This window comes from Dreissena polymorpha, chromosome 1, assembly GCF_020536995.1.
Source record: "Dreissena polymorpha isolate Duluth1 chromosome 1, UMN_Dpol_1.0, whole genome shotgun sequence".
NCBI lineage: Eukaryota > Metazoa > Mollusca > Bivalvia > Myida > Dreissenidae > Dreissena > Dreissena polymorpha.
The window spans coordinates 207,069,403-207,091,618 of NC_068355.1; the positions used below are offsets into that span (position 1 = coordinate 207,069,403).

The 22,216-nt window shown below is 31.8% G+C and overlaps 1 protein-coding gene across 1 annotated transcript; it reads left to right on the plus strand.

Annotated features, from left to right (window-relative positions):
• Window positions 1-764: 764 nt before the first annotated feature.
• LOC127866049 (beta-1,4-galactosyltransferase 6-like) lies at window positions 765-20,698 on the plus strand. Its single transcript, XM_052406317.1, is given in 8 exon segments — window positions 765-786; window positions 3,187-3,419; window positions 11,465-11,652; window positions 11,950-12,072; window positions 15,451-15,638; window positions 16,067-16,219; window positions 17,385-17,403; window positions 19,737-20,698. Coding segments are annotated over 8 exon segments (1,098 nt in total). The 3' UTR covers window positions 19,909-20,698.
• Window positions 20,699-22,216: the final 1,518 nt, after the last annotated feature.

Genomic DNA, 22,216 nt, shown 5'->3' on the forward strand with positions numbered 1-22,216 from the left:
AGGTTTATTTTCCACAATCTATTAAATATTTGTAAAGACATAAAACTAAGTAATAAGAAAGTAAGGTGAATCAAATCAAATCAAATCAAAGTATGAATCAAATCTGATCATATATAAAGAAGGTATGGTAATTTTAGCAACATTTAATAATTTGACCTTGAGAGTATAGGTAATTCAAAAGTCAAGGTCAAATTAAACTTGCCAGGTACAGTAACCTCATGATAATAAGAAAGTATTTGACGTTTGAAAGCAATAGCCTTGATACTTTAGAAGTAAAGTGGAGCTAAACACAAAATTTAACAAAATATTCAAAGTTACAAAGATAAAAAAAGGGCCATAATTCCGTCAAAATGCCAACCAGAGTTACACACCTTTTCCTGTACAGTCAAATTCTGAAAGCAATGGCTATAACACTTTAGGAATAAAGTGGACCAAAACACAAAACTAAACCACATTTTCAATTTTCTAAATAAAAAAGGGGCCATAATTCTGTCAAAATGCCAGTCAGAGTTATATAACATTTTGCACAGTCCCCTTATTATAGTTAGCAAGTAATGCAAGTATGAAAGCAATAGCTTTGATACTTTAGGATTAAAGTGGACCTAAACACTAAACTTAACCAAATTTTCAATTTTCTAAGTATAAAAAGGGAACATTCTTACAATATGCTTGATACAGCTCACTTCTATAGGACAACATCTTTATATTGACAGAGGCCCAGATAAGGCGCAATAAAGAGGCTATACCATTTATTGGAAAGGGACATGAGGAAAATAAAATTTGGATGTACGTTTACACGGACTACACGCAGAATGTTGTGTAAATGGTTGCTTATGTGTCTCATACTCCTACGTGTAACGCCAAATATTAGAAGTTGAAACCATTACGCTGGGCAGGATGGGCTTTGTTGTACAGTTTAGTTTTCTTTAGCAGAATGTTCAATGTCAAGTGTACATTCACGCACAAAAACGCGTACACATACATTTACTAAAATTACAAGTAGTGGTTAAATTATCTATTGACTCATCCAATAAAATACCCTGTGAAACAGGTATGTGAAAGTTAAAGGTTGCTAAAACTCAACATGAATCGGGACCCATCTGTAAAAATGTGTGGAAATACATGAACATAAACCATTTCTTCCATACGTGTAAAATGCGTAGATTGCCACTGTCTGATTAGACTAGCTTTGTTTGCAAAACAACTTAACAAACAAACAATGCATACAAAGAAATTTGAAGGACACAAGATCTTTACTGGACTAATCATTAACGTAAGTATATTAGCGAAAACATCTGAATGTATTACACAATTACACAAATACCTCATACACAAATAATACTGCAGTTTGATTACCAGTTTAAACACACTGACACTACACGCGCATCATTTCATTATACAGATCCACATTCATATTGTGGAAGGTTTGCTTGAATATTTCAAAATAAGGGCAAAAATACTAAGACGTACTGATAACAGCGACATTCATTGATAAGCATCAATGGCAGAAGTTACATCATTAAAGTTTATCTTACAAATTAGACATTTGTCATGAAGAGTCAAAGATACGCAATGCTATGATTGATAACAGCATATGTTATACATAGATTGCACTTAAATATTAAAATATCTAATATAACTTTACAAAATATATATATAAGCAGCCAATTGGTTTATCCCTTTACCATTTAGATACGTTTTTTTACGCATTTGTAGTCCCCTACAAAGTTGAATTTAATTAAAGACCTTTCTTACTAGATACACATTTTAAAGGCTTCATTTCCAAGACACTTATGAGCAGCAAATAGCATAAAACCTGAAGAGACTTCGAGTAACTCACAGGCTGTTCTGGTTTTATTCTGTTTGCACATATTAATTTTCACTTTGCTTCTGAGAGCAACAGGGTTATTTATCGGTAATCTGGAACTTATATATACACAGCATTTACAGTAATGGATAAATAAAGTTTGTTTTGGTTAATAAAATTACATAATATTAATTCGCAAGTACCATTTAAACAAATCACGGTTTGTGTGAACGCACTTGTGAGTAATTTGCACTGTGCTGCGATCATTTTGGTAAAACATATAGTTGCTCATAGGACTTAGTCGCTCGCTGAAATCTAAGCTTTGCATAACATAGTACTTCTCAATTGATATTGACATTATATCGATGTTTTCACAATAATGATTGTAAACGTGGCTTATTTATTCTTATTCGGATATCTTTATTAAAAAAGGTTACCGTAAAAAACGTTATGCACGAGTAACCATTCCTGGGCCACAAGCAATTTAATGTGATACATCCCAGTGAAATAACTCTTAGCCTTCATAAAATCAAATTATAAACGGGGTCATTGCTCTCTAATTTCAATAATTTGTCACGAAACTACTTTTTTTACTGAATTTAAAATAAGGTTGTATTAAACTGAACTTTAATATTTCACACTCCGAAATTCACGGCTACGAATGATTCTATAGGATCAAAGCGATTACGAAAACGTATCAAAATTTTGAACACAAATCAAATTCTATAGCTTTTCGGATGCGCATGGTTCACATGGTATATACCTTATTTAAGAGTACACACTAATCAAGGTTCAACAATCTTCAAAATTGTGTCAAATTTAATGTTAAATACCGTTTTGATCGTGCAGAGTATTGAATTGTATTGTTTATTAAGTATTTCAATACATTGTTCACACGGATTCCTCTCACCATCGTTGTTAAACATTACAGTAATAGAAAAACAAGCACTAAAATATGGTATAACGCAATTAAATGTCATTATTATATACACACAATTTATGCTTGAGTTTAATTACCGGATTTGGAATGACAAACCATAGCGGGTTTCAATGCGGATTTGACGCAATCTTGGGCATTCGTGAATATTTCGTAAGGTTGTGCCCACTTTTATTTTTACACAAGATGTATATAAAACAAACGAGTGTACATTTTATTAATGTGTAATATAAAGTATCTGTTTAAGTAACTGTTAAAAATTCGATAATATATGAGAAATGATACTTTATGGACTACATAAAAAGAGTGTGTTTTTAAATAATAAAGAACTTGTAGAACTCAAAAAATATATTTAGGTGACCGTCAATTCAATTGTTAAAACGTGAATCCAATTACACTTTATTGTCGTTCATTTGACCATAAATACGAATTCTCGTTTCAGTGGGGCGACTTAAGATAGACCTAAGTGAGAACGCTAACTTCACCTTCCATAAAGAGTACCGTGACATTATTTCCGGTGGAACATGGAAACCACGTGACTGTTTTGCTAGGCAACGGGTCGCTATCATCATTCCATTCAGGGACAGGCGTAAACATTTGGAGCAGTTGCAATATTATCCCATCCCAATGCTAAAAGGCCAGCAACTTAATTTTCGGTTCTTCGTCGTAGAACAGGTATGATTTATTATATTTCGTTGTTCTAATCTTCGAGCAAGCATGCCCCATAAAGCTAAATTATATTTAAAAACAAACAAAGTCTCAAAAGCCAAATGATGTTTCGACCAGAATAAAACATACAAGGAAATATATTTTAAATGTATATCCATACTTACTTTACTTTTCACGTAAGAACTCTATGTATGAGAGCCATGTCGGAGTTCGTTAAGCTTAAAAACACATACATTCTATTTATTTTCAAGAAATAAGCTTAATGTTAAATAAGAATATTTGTTGATGACCATACTAGTAGCAAATATATAAATTCATTTTTAAATGAGAACAATACAATTCCACACAAGACAATGAAAAGTATGTCCTACAAATGCAAGTGTGGTGTGTAACCCGCACGAGGTAAACAAGCTTTATCTCGGCGAGAAATTATTAAAATTATGTAAGGTAAAAATTGTGAAAAAGGATAGGCATATGAAGTGGAACAAAATGTAAGACCTCTTGACTTTTTTGAGATGTACATTGTAAAAATAAACTAAAAGCAACATGTTGAATTTTAATTAAAAACCTCAAGTCAAGAATTTTCAATGTATATTGTTAAAAAAAGATAAGGCGTTGTCATCCATAATAAAATCGAACAGCCACTTTGATGACGAAGTTCATAAGCGTAAACGAGAAGCATCTAGCGTTAGTGAAGTAGACAGTAGTATCAACGAAACGCCGAAAGTTGATAAACAAAAGAAAAAGAAACCTAAGCAGAAATCTGCAGTCATGCAGTCTGAAACGGCAAAACACACAGAAGACGAAAACGATATCGTAACTGAAATGAAAATAATTAACACAAAACTTGAAAAGCTAGATACATCAATGAACATTGTTAATAAACGGCTGGAAAATGTCATAATTAAAGGTGACGGAACTCTTCATAAAACAATCAAAGATCTGTTCGCAGAAATGAAAGACGATTTATTGAAATATGTAGTAAAGAATGTTGAAATCCTAGAAGGAAGACTCTTTGAAAAAGAGCAAGGAATGGATAAGCTGAGAGCGCAGTCCCAAATATTAGAAACAGAAAATAAAAAACCAGAAAGAAATGAACGAGAACCTTCTTAAAGAATTGAAGCAGATAGACATGAAAAGGCAAAAGTATGAAAACAAAAGCGAAATGTACTCACGTGCAAACAGCATCAAAATAAAAGGAATTGCGGATACCAAATCATTGGAAACAGCAAGACAATCAGCTGAAATGGTAATATTCGCCTTGCGCGCTCACAACGTGTGCCAAATAACCATGGCTGAAATCAATATAGCCCACCGACTTCCTAAGAAGGATAACAAAAACAGAGACATAATAGTATCGTTGAAAAGCAGGCAAACCAAATTAAACATCATGGCGAATCGGAAACAGCTAAAAGGGTCAAACATTTATATCAATGAAGACATGACAAAACTTAACTTACATGCACTTATGTGCGTGAAAAAAAAGATGCCAGACGAAATAAACAGTGCTTGGTTCACGAATGGGAAGATCTTTTACAAGGACCATATGGACAAAATTCAAGCTGTGAAATTTGAAGATATGAACATTGGACGAACCTGCCACGACCGAACAACACACCGAAGAGGCAGTAATATACGCACCGTACATGGACGCTTTTCTTTTGTTAATAAGTATAGCTTATGTTCAATAGAGATTAACGCTTCACTGACCACAGTATTTCGCTTTACAAGGTGTGTTTATAGTAAATCTACTGCGTCACATTAGGCATATTTAACATTCATAACACTATATTTAAACAAAGTATAACTAAACAAACACAGTTCAAGCACAATATTTACTCATGCAGTGATTTGTATACTATATAAAAATTCACCGTGTTTTTAATATGTTTTTAAACCACATAGAACAAGCAATTAATATGCATCATGTTGTTTGCTAATTTGGTACAAAAGTAAATATACTTTATACACAATTTGTACATAGGTTCTCACTATGGTGATCTCTCAAAACAAATCTTTATATATTAATACTCGTGAAGCGTGTATAAATCAATATCCATTTGGTCTTCACACCTTTAACCTTTGATATATATGTATATGTGAACTCGAAGTACGGCTTGATTTTTTTAATATTCGCTATTTGTACTTTTGGTCTTTACACCTTTTACCTTTGATATATATGTATATGTAAAATCGAGGTACGGCTTGATGTTTTAATATTTGCTATGTGTACTCACATCGAAAAGTCTGTCTGTCACTGTCAGCCTTTGTTATTCTTGTTGGAGGTGTTTGTCGAACACAGATGTATTAGCGACCATGTATGTATGCATGCGGGCGAGTAGGATTATATGTGCACGCGTTTTTGTGTCCATGCACAGATGGATTTGTTAAATTCGGTTTTATATTAAAACACATCTTTTTTCTAGTCAGGTTTGTTTTTTTTGTTTGAATTAATTTAAGTAAAATCACAATTTGCTGGTGTTAATATATAGATTAATGTATTTAATAGTCTGCGTCCACGCGTTTGATAAATGTTTATTTACTACAATGTATCATCTCAGACGCGTAGAGTACCTAGAGCTCTAAAATGTTTTTTCTAAAAAGTCACCATTCAACCTGACATGTTTGTACGGTAATATATTGGCAATTGTAGCTATTTAAATAATATACTCAATAACAAATATATAATAATTTACTCAATAACAAATATTTGTATTTTTAAACAAATATAAATTACGCTGATAAACACATTGTAATATAAGGACAACAATTAATGTATATATAATATAAACAATGGTATTCTTTAAATAAATATAAATTACGCTGATGAACTTATTATAAGGAAAACAATCAAGTGAAGATGTAGATACATGGCTTAGTTTTTTTGTAGAGAATATTTACACACAGGAAAACAGAAAATCTCAAGAATTGCATGTACATATGTGTGTATATATGTGCGTATATATGTATGTACATGTATATGAGGGTGTATACGTTTATATAAGTATATATATACCTTGAACAATATCTCCTTTTGTCGTTTTTCGAAGGAGGCATTTGTAAAGGTACTGACATCTTGTTAAAATTTCTCTCTACGATATCTCTTTCCACTGTGAAGAGAAATCAAGTAGAGTCTGAAGCTTTTTACCACCATTATTGTGTACTAAAATATTCAATATCCTAAGTTGACGTTACCGAACATTGATAACGAAATTATGTATTTGTTCTTGTGTTGTTTCCGGCACTTATATCTAGTTAAAATACATAAAATTGATAAAGAAATAATGTATCTTCATTTGTTGTTGTTCCGAAAAATTGTATACACTACCCTCATACATATGAGCAACAATAAATACTTAAATAATATATATATATATATAATTACTTAGTAAATTGTATATACTACCCTCATACATATGGGCAACAATGAATAAATAAATAAATAAATATATGTGTATGTTCGTGTATGAATGTATATGTATGTATATATATGTGTATGTATGTATATGAACTGGACTGTTATATGGTTATGTACATAATAGTCTAGGATCTAATATATATACATTACTTAAATTGATTTGTCTAATATATATATTATACGTACGTAAATATGATAACAGGATAATGAACGTGCTTTTTTAAAATTGTTGTTTTAATATATTGGATAATGTATTCATAACATCATATGTAAACGTTTCTACATATTTCGTTCTCGTCTTATACATTTAAACAGTACATTGGACAGATATATCATTATCAATACTTTATAAAAACCCATACCATTACCGTATGTTTCTATCCATTTTTTGCATCTCTTTGTTTCAATTGTTTGTTGTTTTTGTTTATTTTGTCCTTTTTTTCCTGCTTTTTTTCTTTGCATTTTTTCCATTGTATATGTCATGATGAAATGTTTACTATATTTGTACATACGAATCACTTTTGCATCAAATACCAAATCATGGAAAACTTTTATTGACCCATAGTTTGTAATAGAAACCAACTGCACATGTTTTAAAGTAGAAACTAACTGTACAAGCACACACAAATTATTATTTACATCACCCTCCACATTTTTAAATGATTAAATTATGTAAAAATAAACGCATAAAAATCTTTAAATGGTTAGACGAAAAAAATTATAGTATATGTCTATTACAAGAAAGTCATTTGACACATACTTTAGCACAAACCTTAAACATGAATGGGACGGAGACATCTATCTTAGTGGACAGCATACTAATAAACAAGGCATTGCCTTTCTGATAAAAAATAATATAGGTATCACAGTCGACAACTTTAACGAAATAATAATTGGAAGACAAGCAAGCATAGACATCAAAATACACGAAACACAATTAACATATATCAACGTTTACGGCCCTAACATAGATGATTCCACATTTTACGAAACATTACAATCCTTTATAATTAATAACCAAGATAAAAATATCATAGTCGGTGGTGATTTCAATACTGTTCTTAACCCATTATTAAATAAAAAGAAGGGAAAACTTTACACTCATTCTAAAAATTGAAACATTTTGAATAACATAATTGAAAACAACAATATAATAGACATATGGCGTACAATAAATCCAAACGAAAGCAAATACACCTGGCATTCAAACACAAAACCAACAATATTCTGTAGATTAGACTATTTTTTAATATCTGAGTCACTTTGCAACATTGTTGACACATGTAGCATAAAACCAGGATTTATGACTGACCACTCTTTAGTTGAACTTAAACTGCACCAAATACAACCTGAAAGAGGCCCAGGATACTTTAAAATTAATAATAGCATCTTATTAGATACAGAATATCAAACACAAATAAAACAAGAAATATCCAATACAGTTCAAAATAATAAAGATGCGAACCCAAACACCTTATGGGAAGTAATTAAATGAAATATACGTAACACAACAATTAGATACACATCATTTAAACAAAAGAAAGCACACAAACTTGAAACTGAAACCATTAAAAGCACTGAAACACTTGAAAAACAATTGCATGAAACAAACACAAACGACACCAAAGACATTGAAAATGAAATAACATAAAAAAACAAGTATTGGGAGACATTTATCATACACGTCTCAATGGAATACTACTACGAGAACGTGCACAGCATGTTGAACATAATGAAAAAAAATACCAAATACTTCGCAAACATCGAAAAACGCAGAGGTGAACAAAAAACTATACACAAATTAGTAGTGAATGGCGAAGATATAACAAACAGAACCCAAATACTAGAAGAAAAACGTTTATTTTTCGAAACCCTCTATAAACGAAAACATGTTGAAAATATCACCCTTTTTAAAAATACACATCATGCTTTAAATGAAGAGGAAAAAATACTGTGCGACGAATTACTTAATGAATATGAATGTGGATTAGCTCTAAAAGAAATGCAAAATAACAAAAGTCCAAGGTCAGATGGAATCACAATCGAATTTTATAAAATATTCTGGAATGATATTATAATACATTTAATTAATTCACTTAACTATTCATTTAACAATAAAAACTTAACTACGCTACAAAAAAAAGGTATAATATCACTTATTCCAAAACCTGGAAAAAACTTAGAATCCTTATCAAACTGGCGCCCGATTAGTTTGCTTAACAATGATCATAAAATTGCTACTAAAAGTATATCAAACAGAATTAAGAAAAATATTACCATCAGTAATTTCAAGATCTCAATCTGGTTTCATTAAAGGACGTTACATTAATGAAAACGTACGTCTTATACAAGAATGCATTAATTATTTCAACCAATCAAACAATTCTGGTCTCATTTTATTTGCAGACTTCGAAAAGGCTTTCGATTCACTAGACCATTCGTTTATTTTCTCTTGTTTAGAAAATATGAATTTCGGTGAAAGTCTTATTAAATGGTTTAAACTATTTTATACCGATATTAACAGTATAATAATTAACAATGGCTTTTTCTCAAACAGTTTTAACATCGAACGAGGATTAAAACAAGGATGTCCACTTTCATCCTCGCTATTTATTATATGCATCGAATATCTATCACACTATATACAATCAAATGAACATATAAATGGAATATCGCTAGAATCCGACGAAGAAATTAAACAGTCCCTATTTGCTGACGATGCAACTTTTTTTTTAAACGACAGTAGTGACTCATTCAATCATCTTATAGAATTGCTAACCCTTTTTGGAATGGCATCGGGTCTTAAATTAAACAAAAGTAAATGTACTGTGCTAAGAGTAGGTAAATTTAAACAAAGTAATATGCATCTTAAAAAAGAAATGAAATTCATCTGGACATCAGATGAAGCAACAACGTTAGGAATAACCTTTACAAACAATGAATATGAAACAATTCTTAAAAACATATTGCCTAAACTACAAAAAAATCAAAATTGTTTAAAATCATGGCAACACCGTAAACTTACACTTATCGGAAAAAACACCGTGTTAAAAACATTTGCACTCCCTAAATTAATTTATACACTAACAGTTCTCCCAAATCCACCAAATGATATTATTAACGATATAAAATCAGCAATATCTAATTTCATATGGGACGGTAAGCCTGATAAAATAAAACGAACTCAGTTAATTCAATGTGTAGAAAATGGAGGTATCCAATTAACAGACATCGACTCATTCTTGAATGCAATCAAATGCAGCTGGGTTAAAAGATACCTAGATAATACCAATACGAGTAAATGGAAATTATTCTACCAGAAAATCCTAAAAAAATATGGTGACTCCTACTTTTTGAATGTAACATCAACAATACCATTTTGAATGAAATTGCAAACGGAAACATATTTCTATCTAGTGTTTTATCGGCATGGACTAATGTTACTCATAATCTAGAAACCGAAATCACCAGTAAAACTATTTTATGGAACAATATAGACATAACTTCAAACAATAAGACTTTTTTCTATAAACACTGGTTTAAACAAAACATTAAATATGTCGACCAATTGTACGATTACAGAATAAAGGACTTCTATTTTTTTAAGAATATATGTTATATATTCGGAATACCTTCAAGCAATTTCCTAATGTATCACACATTAATTAAAAGCATACCCATACATATTAAATCTACAATTAATACAAATAACACACCATGTACTCAAACATCATTCATGGAAAACATACTTGCAAAACAAAACAAAACAAACAAAATATTTTACAAACTACAAATTAAACACCCAGCAGAAAACTCAAAGATTCAAAATAAATGGCAAAGCCTTCTTCGAGAACAAGAATTTAATTGGAAACAAATATTTATCATGCCATATAAAACAACTATAGATAGCACACTGAGAAATTTTCAATATAAATATGTCCATAGAATCATAGCTACAAATAAATATCTTTTTAAGTGCAACCTATCCAACACAAATTTATGTGATATATGCAGCGATTACATTGAAACAATAGAACGCCTTTTCTGGGAGTGCAAACATAATCAAATTCTATGGAACCAGTTAACAACATTTCTAGAGAAACAACAATTACAAATAAAACTGTCTCTCTTAAATATCAGTTTCGGTGTAAATACTTTAAAAATACCAGAAATTAATAACACTGTGAACCACATTATCATATTAATGAAATATTTTATATTCAGCATCAAATACAAAAAACAAATACCTACTTTCAACTGTTTTATAAACTATTTAAAAATTAAGATCCAAATTGAAAAACAAATTGCCCTTAACAATAATAAACTTCATATATTTGAACAAAAATGGCAACACATTAAACTTTTATAACAAGTCCAGAATGATTTCTCCCAATTTTATGCATCTCATTCATATTGATAACTATTCTGTAGATTTTTTTTGAAAACAAAACTATATATTAGCATATCTTGTATAACATGTTTGAACATTATTGCTGCTACATGATATAACTTCTTTTGTGTGATCATATGCATGTATGCAATGTATGTCTTATATTGAATAAAAAAAAATGTCCTACAAATGCAAACTGTATTATATTAAAACATTGTTATACATTTATTATAACAATTGAAGAATGGGAACAACACATTCAACAAAGGACTTATCATGAACGCGGCGTTCGCTGAGGTCCGAAAGATAGAGGATTTCGACTGCTTCGTCTTCCATGACGTGGACATGATTCCCGAGGATGACCGCAACATTTACACTTGCACGGACGCTCCGAAGCACATGTCACCCGCCTTGGATAAATTTGGGTACAGGTATACTGTTATTATACGTATGACGGCGTTCGACCACAGTGTATACGCTTTCCATAATGTAATTTTGTTATCAAAGTTGTGTACGGACACGTGCATAGCCTTATACCGTTTAATGCCCAATAAATAAGTAAAAGCATCACGATTTTTTAAATTCTGAAAAAGGACATGCATTATCTTGTTAAAATCGTCACAAAATTGTGATCTTTGATTAAAGAACGTTATGTTGCTTTTATTTCAGCAATTTCAACGCCGAATGGTTTTTGCAAATTAAGGGTAGTGGATCTACTTCTTTTGCAGGCTTCCTTATACGCAGTTAGTGGGCGGTGTACTCAGCATGAAACCTGATGTCTACATAGCAGTCAACGGATATTCCAACCTTTACTGGGGCTAGGGTGCAGAAGATGACGATATGGCAGCTAGGTAGGCATTTTATTTCATGGTAGATATATGTCAATTTGTTATGTTTCAGTAAGAAGTGCAGTATATCATTTAAAACATATGTAAAGTTAGTATTGAATAGTTTTATTTAGCACATTTTATGTCGTGTCCTTATAGACATAAAGTAATACTTACTTTATTTTAATTTGAATTAATGCGGAGGTACTTTCGCCGCGCTTCATAATAGCATTTAATAACTTTTGAAATATTTTTAACAGCGATTTATATGATTTGAACTATCAGAATTACCTACCAGATATAAAAAAGAATCGAGTTCGTTCTATCCTTTGGCGATTTAATTTATCATCGTATTTGTTCTGATGAAATTATGAACGTATGTTTGCGTGTGGTCGAGGAATAGTGATTCTATTAGGTTGATATTTTTAACGCACGTGTTTATTAATAAATGTAGGCAAATTTTAAGGTTTTGGGGCCCCGTACCGGTAAAAACCTCCAATGCTTTAAAGTTGTACACTTGCGGACAACTAAGGTTAATATTGCACGTTGAAAATCGGTCTGCTCTTAACTACGCTAAGAACGATAAACGCCGCATCTGCGGTATGGAGATATTAATAGATCCTGATAAACAAGTATAGTGGAATGTTATGTTGCCGCGTTCATAGTGCATTGTGCTACACCGAAGTTAAATTTGATATGCATGGGAAACAGTCTTTTGTTCTCAACAGATAGCGGCGATCTTTTGGATCTTTTGTATTCACGGGTGCTAACAATGCAATAGTAGAAGATTAAGTTTGTTTACATTTACAGTCCTCAATTAATAATACGTTGAACATGAGTTCACCATGCAATTACTACAGGTATATTATAGACACCAACACAAATGCTATATAATCACTAGACTTTGAAATTAATTATGCAATATACGTTTTTCACCAATTACTGCATGTATATTAAAGACAACAACACAAATGCTTTATAATCGCTAAAACCGAATATAAAAAAAAACAACTAAATATAACAAGAAATATCTTTTTAAAAGGTAGTCGGCGTAAATGCTGACTTTGAAATAAAGTTTGTAATTTACGTTTCTAAATAATTTAATTGAAAACAAAAGTTTTACTAGTGTGTTTGTTAACTTGTTAGTCACATATTCACCGCATGAAATGTGTGTTATCAACTTATCATTGCCAACCCACACATTATTGTAAGTAGATAAAAATTATACAACGGCAGTACCACGTATTAGTGTAAGTAGATACAAATTATACTACGGGAGTGCACATCATATGTGTCCCCACATGCCCTATTATGAGTGTATTTCTTCACCATCGAAATACATAGTATGTTAATATTTAAGTTTTCATATACTTCCAAAAATATATTAAAAATACATTTATCAAAATGCATAAATTTCGCCACCCAACCTTGCGATATCTTTAGAAGTGTTCCTGAAAAAGAAATGTTTGCTGAGTGCGAGACTGAAGAACTCGAGAACAAATTTTTTTTAATGTTTGTTTTGCCTAGAAAGATATCAGTGCATACTTCAAATGTTTACTTGTGTGTAAGAAAACACTTGACTTTTTTATTGCTTGTATTCTATACAACTAGTTTGTTCTTAACCTTTTAAAAGAAAAACCAATTTCGATCTGACTGTTTACCGGTGTGCTTTGGAATTCAATATCAATAAACCGCTTTGACATTAATATAAATACAAAATTGTTCATGGCCTATTTTTGTTTGTTTGTTTGTTTTATTTGTGCATACATGTCAAGCAATTTACAATTCAATGGGCCACAATTTGTGTCATTTGAGCATACAGAGAGTAGTCCGCAACTCCTTACACTGAGTAGTGTATCCTTGAGCCCAGACACAGTGATTTAGCCAAAGTTCAGAGGTTTTATCTCGAATCAGCCTATGAAATATTCGATTATATTAATGCGTGTCTGCTGGCGTTATGTAAAAGTCATATAAGGTAGAAAGTTCGTAATGAGCTCGGAATTTTCCGTACAACATCGTAAGATTTCGTGCGATTTCGTTGAACCTCGAAAATGTCCGTTTGCTCTCGGGAATTTGAATATTTTTTATTAAACACAATTATTTTCTCGCATATTGACTTTCATTATATCGGATTTTGTTACATGAAATGAATTTACCATAAAAGAAAATAAAGTTTTTCATTTTTTCGTAATTATGATTGGGAATTCCTGGGAAACCCTGCAAGGTAGATCACTTTACTCTCAAAACCAAAACAATGACAAACAACAATGAGTGGTAACAAAAAAAGACGTTTTAAATCCAAATCTTAGAGAAAAGTTTCTGTTAATCATAGGAATGTGTTAGTTGAGCATAATAACAGTCACGTCTTGAATATATGAAAGTGCACAGAAGGTATGCCTCGTTCTCATACTTTCGTGTCTTCTCATTGGATTCGTGCTCAATTGAATACGTCATTTTCGCTGTCGCCAAATACTGCACGTGTCCAGATTCTATTCAAGTAGATCGAGCGTTTACAACGGCTGACTATTTTGCCGAGAAAATGCGATTAAAACAAGAAATGTTCCACACATATATAGAAATTGCTTAAATTGTGGTAAGAAATGTTATTGTATCGAGTATTATTGCATTATAAATCACCAGCACTTTAAACAAAAAAGTTGAGAAACTCTGTGCAATGGCAGAAGTATTTCTAAGGAAGGCCACGCTCTATTTAATTCGGAGCACTGAGGGGTAACCGACGGGGTTTTGTAACTCATTTAATATGCAGGACGCGCGAAACAATTATATTTCAATTAACACGTTTGCGTTGTTTATAGAATCTTTAATTTGTTGAAAGTTACCATGGTTATATTTCCAATTAAAGTTGGAAATATTGATTCTGTGATGGTTGACATTTGTTTACATTTCCGAAAACAAAACATCGAAAATTTAGCCAAAACCGTAGATTGCTGACTTATAACACAATTAATTAGTTATTTAAAATTATTTAAAATTATTTACATCCCTGCTCTTATTTGGAATTTTATATTTGAAAATAAATTGCTCCCATCATTAAATACACATTAAAGTGTGTCTTATAAAAAAGGACATTGCAATCTGTTCCTTAAAATATAACTTCCCCGCTGGGAGCCCCATTTAGAACGCGGTCAAGCGAGGAGCACGAATCCAATGAGAAATTTTTTCTGAATGATGCAGATCGTTGGCCTTCACCTTCACGAATTGAAAAATAAGCAAATATGTAAACAAAGACGATTTTCAGATGTTTTAATACTGAAATAGTATTTTATTGAGTATATAAAAGTTATTCATTGCTAAAAATACTTGTTATTGTATGCGCATGCGCGAAATACATAGTTAAGGGGCACGAATGTACGAGGACATAGCATAATTGTCGCATTTTAGCCATAGAAAACAAAACGACAACTGGCATGGACGTCGGATTGTGGAATTGGATATGTTATTGAAGAGCCTCCAGTCCTGTCAGTCATTTAAGCTAGGACCCTTGCCACTAACATTGGACAATGTTGTGGATGAACTACAGAAATGTTTTGGGGGCTACTTGTATGTTGTGTGTTTAAATGTTGAATGTGGTGCTGTAAACAGAGTGCCATATGGAACAACACACCATAGGGATGCCCTGTTTTAAAGTCGATACAATGCTTTGGATCAGTAAGAAGTTTGTATGAATTTTGCATTTCTGGAAATTGCTTTTGATAACATCTGTTTGGAGTATGAGTGTAATTTTGCAAGTAAATGTAGCTGTGCAAGTTGCGACTTTTTGCTATGAACATTAAAAATAACTATTTTGGCAACTGCCAAGAGGTTTTAAATAATATATTTCGAAGATTGCTATTGTTCCGTTGCTATTCTGTCTTTGGATTGACTTTTTCAATCAAAGTTATGGGCTGTACTGTCCAGAATTCCGGACCGTCTGAGCTGTTTTGTTGATGGGTTGTTAAATTTTTGTTGCAATACATGAAAGGTACTTAATTGTCAGTGTATTTTTTTCCATTTACAGCAATTATTGATGGATTGGGTGGTGCTGTAAAGGTCAACAATTTCCTGTCAGCCCTGGACATGAAAGAGGTCCATCCAGAGAATCTCAAACTGATGGAAAACCGGGCTGGGCAATTCATTGAAGCTGTCGCCAAAGAGTCTGCAAAAGATGCAGGTCAGGAGAAGATGGTCTCTGAGACATATTCACTATGAAAAACTCTTAACGGTCAACCGCGAGTTACAAGTATGCAGAAAGTACTCGACAAAGTTCTTCCAAAGCTTGCAGCTTTCTTTATCACTTAAAAGTGTGTGAAAGTAACACAGCTGGTTAATTATGCGTGATTTGTAATAGTTGGTGCTATCAAGCACATAGGTGTTCAATGCATACACATTTATCTTTTTTCTTGAAATGTCTACAGATTTGCAGCCCTTGGAGCCATCAAATGTCTTGAAGAGTGATAATTTGTTGTTAGATATATGAAAAGCATTGCAAAACCTTTTTTGTAATACATTACAATTGTTTAAAAAAACTAGTGATAATTGAATGCTTTGGCTATTTTCGTCGATTTTTTTGTTACAGAGTGATGGTCCTTGTTTACTTTAGAATAAGAATATTCTACAGCTCTTTATCGTGTATTTTGTTGTAAACAATATCCTTAAAGTAAGTAGGCCAATTGAATGAATTAAGGTCTTTTATTTTGACTGTATAGAAAGTATACACATAAAATGGATACGTTTGTGCTTCAATATTTTTTATTGTTCATTTCTTAACATTGCCAAAGTTACCTCCCTTTCTTTTGAAAATACACTTGCAAACATACCATATTATTTCTACAATTTGTTAAGCATAGATGCAATATTAATATTGTGAGCAAAATTTTAGTGCCCAAACACACTTTCATTGAAAAAAGTGCTTACAAAAAATTCCATATATTTTTTGTTCACATTCTTTTATTAAAAAAAGGGGGGTCACCATTGTTTATCTCAATTATTTTAAGTTAGCTGTGGTCAACATTGCCATACACAGTACATTTTTGACAACTAATGTTTACTGATACTTTTTAAGTCAAGTATATTACTGGGCAATAATAATTTGTTGTCTTTTTTTCAGATTTAAAAGTTTGTCATTTCCATGTATAAGGTACAATTAATCAAAAAAGATTCTTCACATTATAAAACTCTTTGATGTTTATAAAAAATAACAACACATATGTTGATTTTTTTTTAATTTTGTAGATATATCATTATGGTATACATAAAAGGTTTTTCTGATAAAATAAATTGACTTTTCATGATTTTGCTCTTATTTTTGTTTTCATACCCATAACTTCATTTTGTAGAAATCCGAGAAGGGGATAGGTTTACTAAAATGTAAATAAATTCTTAATCTGTGGTTATATTTTTTTGATATTGCATAAAAGATACTCTTATTGGAAACACACTCAGAAAATACCAAGATGAGATAGATCCTAATACATGTGCATTACACTCCCTCTACCTTAAAGTGAAAAACTGGGTAAAACAGCTACGCCGAAAAAGCGCAATAGTGCTCTCTACCCATGTTAAAGTTAGAGTTGTTGACACCGTGTGAACTGCTAGGGTAACAAGTATGTTTTTGTATATTTTGAATTAGTATATTGTGTCAAAAATGGAAAGTTTTGTACACAAAATTTCCATAATGAAATTATATTCTTAGTAAGATAGGTATTCGATATTCAAACAATATTCATTTAATGTGATGGTGATTGGAAACTGCCTTAATATTCAGTTCTCATTACCATATTCATCATACTTACTATGCTTTCTGAACGTCAAAAAGGACCATGTTGTTGTTATTTTGTCTAAGTTATTTCTATAAAAAATAAATAGGATGATAAAAATTGCACACACACACATATCGACCCGTGCGTTAAGACACAATCTTTATGAATTTGAATAGCTTGTGTTGATTTAAAACCTGTGATTAATTTTCAAAATTACTTGCGTCTTAAATTATGCAATAGCGAACAACTTCAGTGCATCCAGCGCTTTGATTATCATTTGGTGTGACGTTCGAATGCGATGACACTGTTAACCGTGGGCTTCATGCCCTTCGATTATTTGTAAGAATCTCGCACGCTAAGCGCTTTCTCTAGCAGATACAACTTGAATGTAAAATTCGAGTTTTTTTGTGAAATACCTCCGTTAAAGACAAACGAACCCGTTCCTTTGCAGCGCATGTTGTGTTAAAAATAGATCTTTTTCAGAGGATTTATAGGAAAGAAAACTGACACTTTCCCACTCAATTTTAAAATAGAACTCGGATTTTATTTCGGAACGCGAATCTCTATCAATCCTACACTAAAAGAACTATCGCAATTGTATTATTCAATGTTTGTATATAACGTACACACTCTTAAATGCCACATCGTCGTAAATGTTTAGTTAGATTTGCAGATAACATGCATAGTTGATAAAACAAAGAACAATTTAAAATTCTGACCTTAAATATATACAGTGCATATGTAAAAAATATTAATACTACATGTATTCATTTTATATGTTTTACTTTTATACAAACACGATGCTTACCATTATTCGTTCGAAATGTTTATAAATACTATTTTCTCTATGCAGAATACAATTCAAAAATCTTGGAATTGTTCGACCACCCCTCACTACTGGACGATACCGAATGATCAAGCACATCAAACGGGAAATGAATCCAGCCAAAATTAGGTAAGGGAATATAAAACATATGAAGCAAATATATGACCCTCGCTCTGTGAAAATGGGGTTTAAGGCATGTGTGTAAAGTGTCGTTCCAGATAAGCCTGTTCAGTCCACACAGGCAAATCATGGACGACTCTTTCCGCTTAATGATAGTTTATGTTTAAAGGAAGTCTCTTCTTAGAAAAATGCAGTTTAGGCGGAGAGTGTCGTCCCAGGTTAGCCTGTGCGGACTGCGCAGGCTAATCCGGGACGGCACTTTACGCACATGCATTAAACCCCCTTTTCACAGAGCACATTCCATATTATCTAATTATATGAAATTGTAAGGGTATTGCATAATATTATCAATTTCGCGGAAATATGCATCTATATTATGTGAGGTTTAAATATTTATTTTATGATTGTATTGGATTGTATTAATTAACTAATTTCACAGTAAGATACATGTTGATTTAACACATTTTTAAATTTACACATAAGTCCATGCACTTTTCACTTTTCTAAAGAAGCATTCGTTATATAGTTAATATCAAGTTAAATGAATATGATACTTTAAAGTGTATTTTTACAAAAGTATAAAAGTATATTGAAAATGACAAAAACCATCAACTTCAAACGTTTGCCTTAGCAATCAAAAATGAATTAAGACGCGACTGAGCAATTCTGTATTTTGTATTCATTATACAGACGAGAAACATATTCATTAAACCATTTTTAATCTGCTATTATGGAATGAGTAATAGATATATGTTCTTCTAGAAACGTTCTAGCAGCATGAAGGTAAACATTGCCATGACTTGTCTGTTCTGTGGTTATTATTTATCTCGGTATTTGAGCATTTCAGTATATCACATACACATATTGAATGTTATATCGAAACACACAAAAAAGAATATTTTTTTTGTATTATTGTCCTGAAAACAAGTTTATGAACTTTGATTCATATATGTTAGTAATTTTATTTTTTATTATCTTTACAGGATGTTCCTTTTGAAGACTGTCAAGAATCGTTTTATGACGGACGGACTTAATTCAGTGCAATACAAAACAGTTTTTGTTAAATTGACACCTCTTTACACCCATATAATGGTTGATGTAGGCGAACCGCCGAAAGACAAAAACAAAATATCAAGTATGATGACACAGACGTAGACCTTCTCGCTGTTAATATGGACTAGATGTCGAATTTTAAGGTGTATCATGTACTGCGTCAACAATCGGTAAAGCATAACAAATTACTTAGTTGACACTAGATGGTAAACAATGTTAACTTAATGGTTTTGTTTTTGTACTGAATGAAGTGGATATTTCTGGACATGACTACCGACGTTTGCATGTTGTTCGTGACATGCGTACATATACAATACTGGTGGTGTAATATTCCAGGTACGTATGTACAATCAGGGACGTTAATGTGTTATTTTTTGCAAAAACTATATTGAAATGTGTAAAAAAAACAAATAACTGCGTGCATATAATTTTAGTTATTATCATTACATAAAAATATGTTTATATTTGAATTGACTTTCGTTAAACGTTTAATTTATCTTGAACACTTTTATCGTAAACTATATATTGCATCATTAACTTCGATACAAACAATAGAAAAATAGAATCTGTCGTAATCAGTGCATCTACATGTAAACACAGACACATGTTACTTTTGGTGATAATAGTTTATGCTTGCAAACAATACATGGGGTAAAATACACATTTAATCTTTGCATTTGCTTTTAAATGTGACGTGTATTTTATGTTATTAACAAAAAAGTATGTGTAACAATACCTCCTTCGCGATCTTAATGGGGTATACTGGACTGACTGTATGTCTGTCCGTCTGTCCGTTTGACCGTATGTAGTACGTATTTGTCCTAAAGCGTTCTCCTAAACTTGTGTGCATCCTGTTAAGTTTAAAAAAATTGATTCGTCTCTCGTTTCTTCTTTTCTTGAAAAATGGCGATGTTTACTGTTTTCAAAATTTATCTTGTGATCCATGGTGTTTTATGTCTGGATTCCGAAATTATGTCCCGTATAACAAGCTCGCAATAATTGTTTCGGTCATGCCTGTATTTATACATGTTCTTTCTTTGCTTCAAATACCATTGCTTTCTTTGTTAACTTTGTGATCAATTATTTGTATTATTAGAAAATATAGTATGTAATGTCTTGCCAAAATGCCTTGCGTGTTTAAATTAATTGCAAAAACACTTTTACGCCTATAAGTTAGTTCAATAAAAGTTTTTGCTTTAATAGTTATTGTATTTGTTCATAAATGGTACGGAAATTTCACATATTTTCTGTTAAACAAATTTGCAAAGAGTGGTGGTGTGCATTAACCTCTTCGGTAGTATGAATCGCCCTTAAATTCCTTAATGGGTATTCGTAGTTTTTTTTATTTTACGAGCATGTAAACCATAGTTGCATAGTTATATAATGTTAACATCAAATCTAATCTATAATATAATATTTTGCAAGGACGCATTTGCATGTGGTTGCACACAAGTAACAGTGTTTGAAACGAATACACACGATGAAGCGGAAGGGTTAAATTGTGCAACGTAAACAAAATCTGCCCTTGTACCTGTCAAACCGTATGTGTGAAAATATTATATCAACTGCTTTTTTCTTAAAAGACAATTTTTCTGTATTAGGTTAAAGGTCAATATGTACAACTAATATTCAAAAAGATTATTTACTAAAAGCATATTAATAAATGATCACACACTTGTAAAACCTTACATGGTAAAGTTTTGAAAATCGATTTAAAAAGTGATTGTGAAAAAAGTGCACTTACCGGTGTGTTACATCCAATAACTTTTAATTGGGAAAACCTACAAAATTCACGTGATTCTGCACCCTGTTAAGGCGACGTTACGAATATGAGTCGTTAAGATAGTTTATCCCTGTTACTTTCTTTTAATAATATAGGTCGCTGTGGTGTAATGGATATGGTGTCCGCCTAGCGACCGGGAGGTCACGGGTTCGATCCCCACCGTGGGAGCGTTCTTTAGATCTTCCCCAAAGACACCAAGTACTGGTTCTAGGCCCAGGAAACGGACTCGAGAGCGTTTATATAAGCCTTAGGCTTTCGATGCAATCGAGCTAAAATAAATAGGTTTAAACTTTAAACTAATAATATATGTTTTAATTGGTTATTTCTTACATCAATATAGATTCATAAGTTAGCCATCTATGTGTCTTTTCTAATGTTATCTATGTACCGACTTTGTTTGTGACATTATCAGATAAAATATCTATATATGTGTCTTAGTGGTTTATACGACACTCTGTTATTAGTTTTTGTAGTAAGTATACAATTTAAACAAATTATGGCATACACACATCTCGTAACACTGTTATTTTACTCGTTTATCTTCTGTTATCGGTCAATAAACAACTGTTTGCATTCGAACGTGATGCATTGCCAAAGTTGTATAATAACCACGTATCATACAAAATT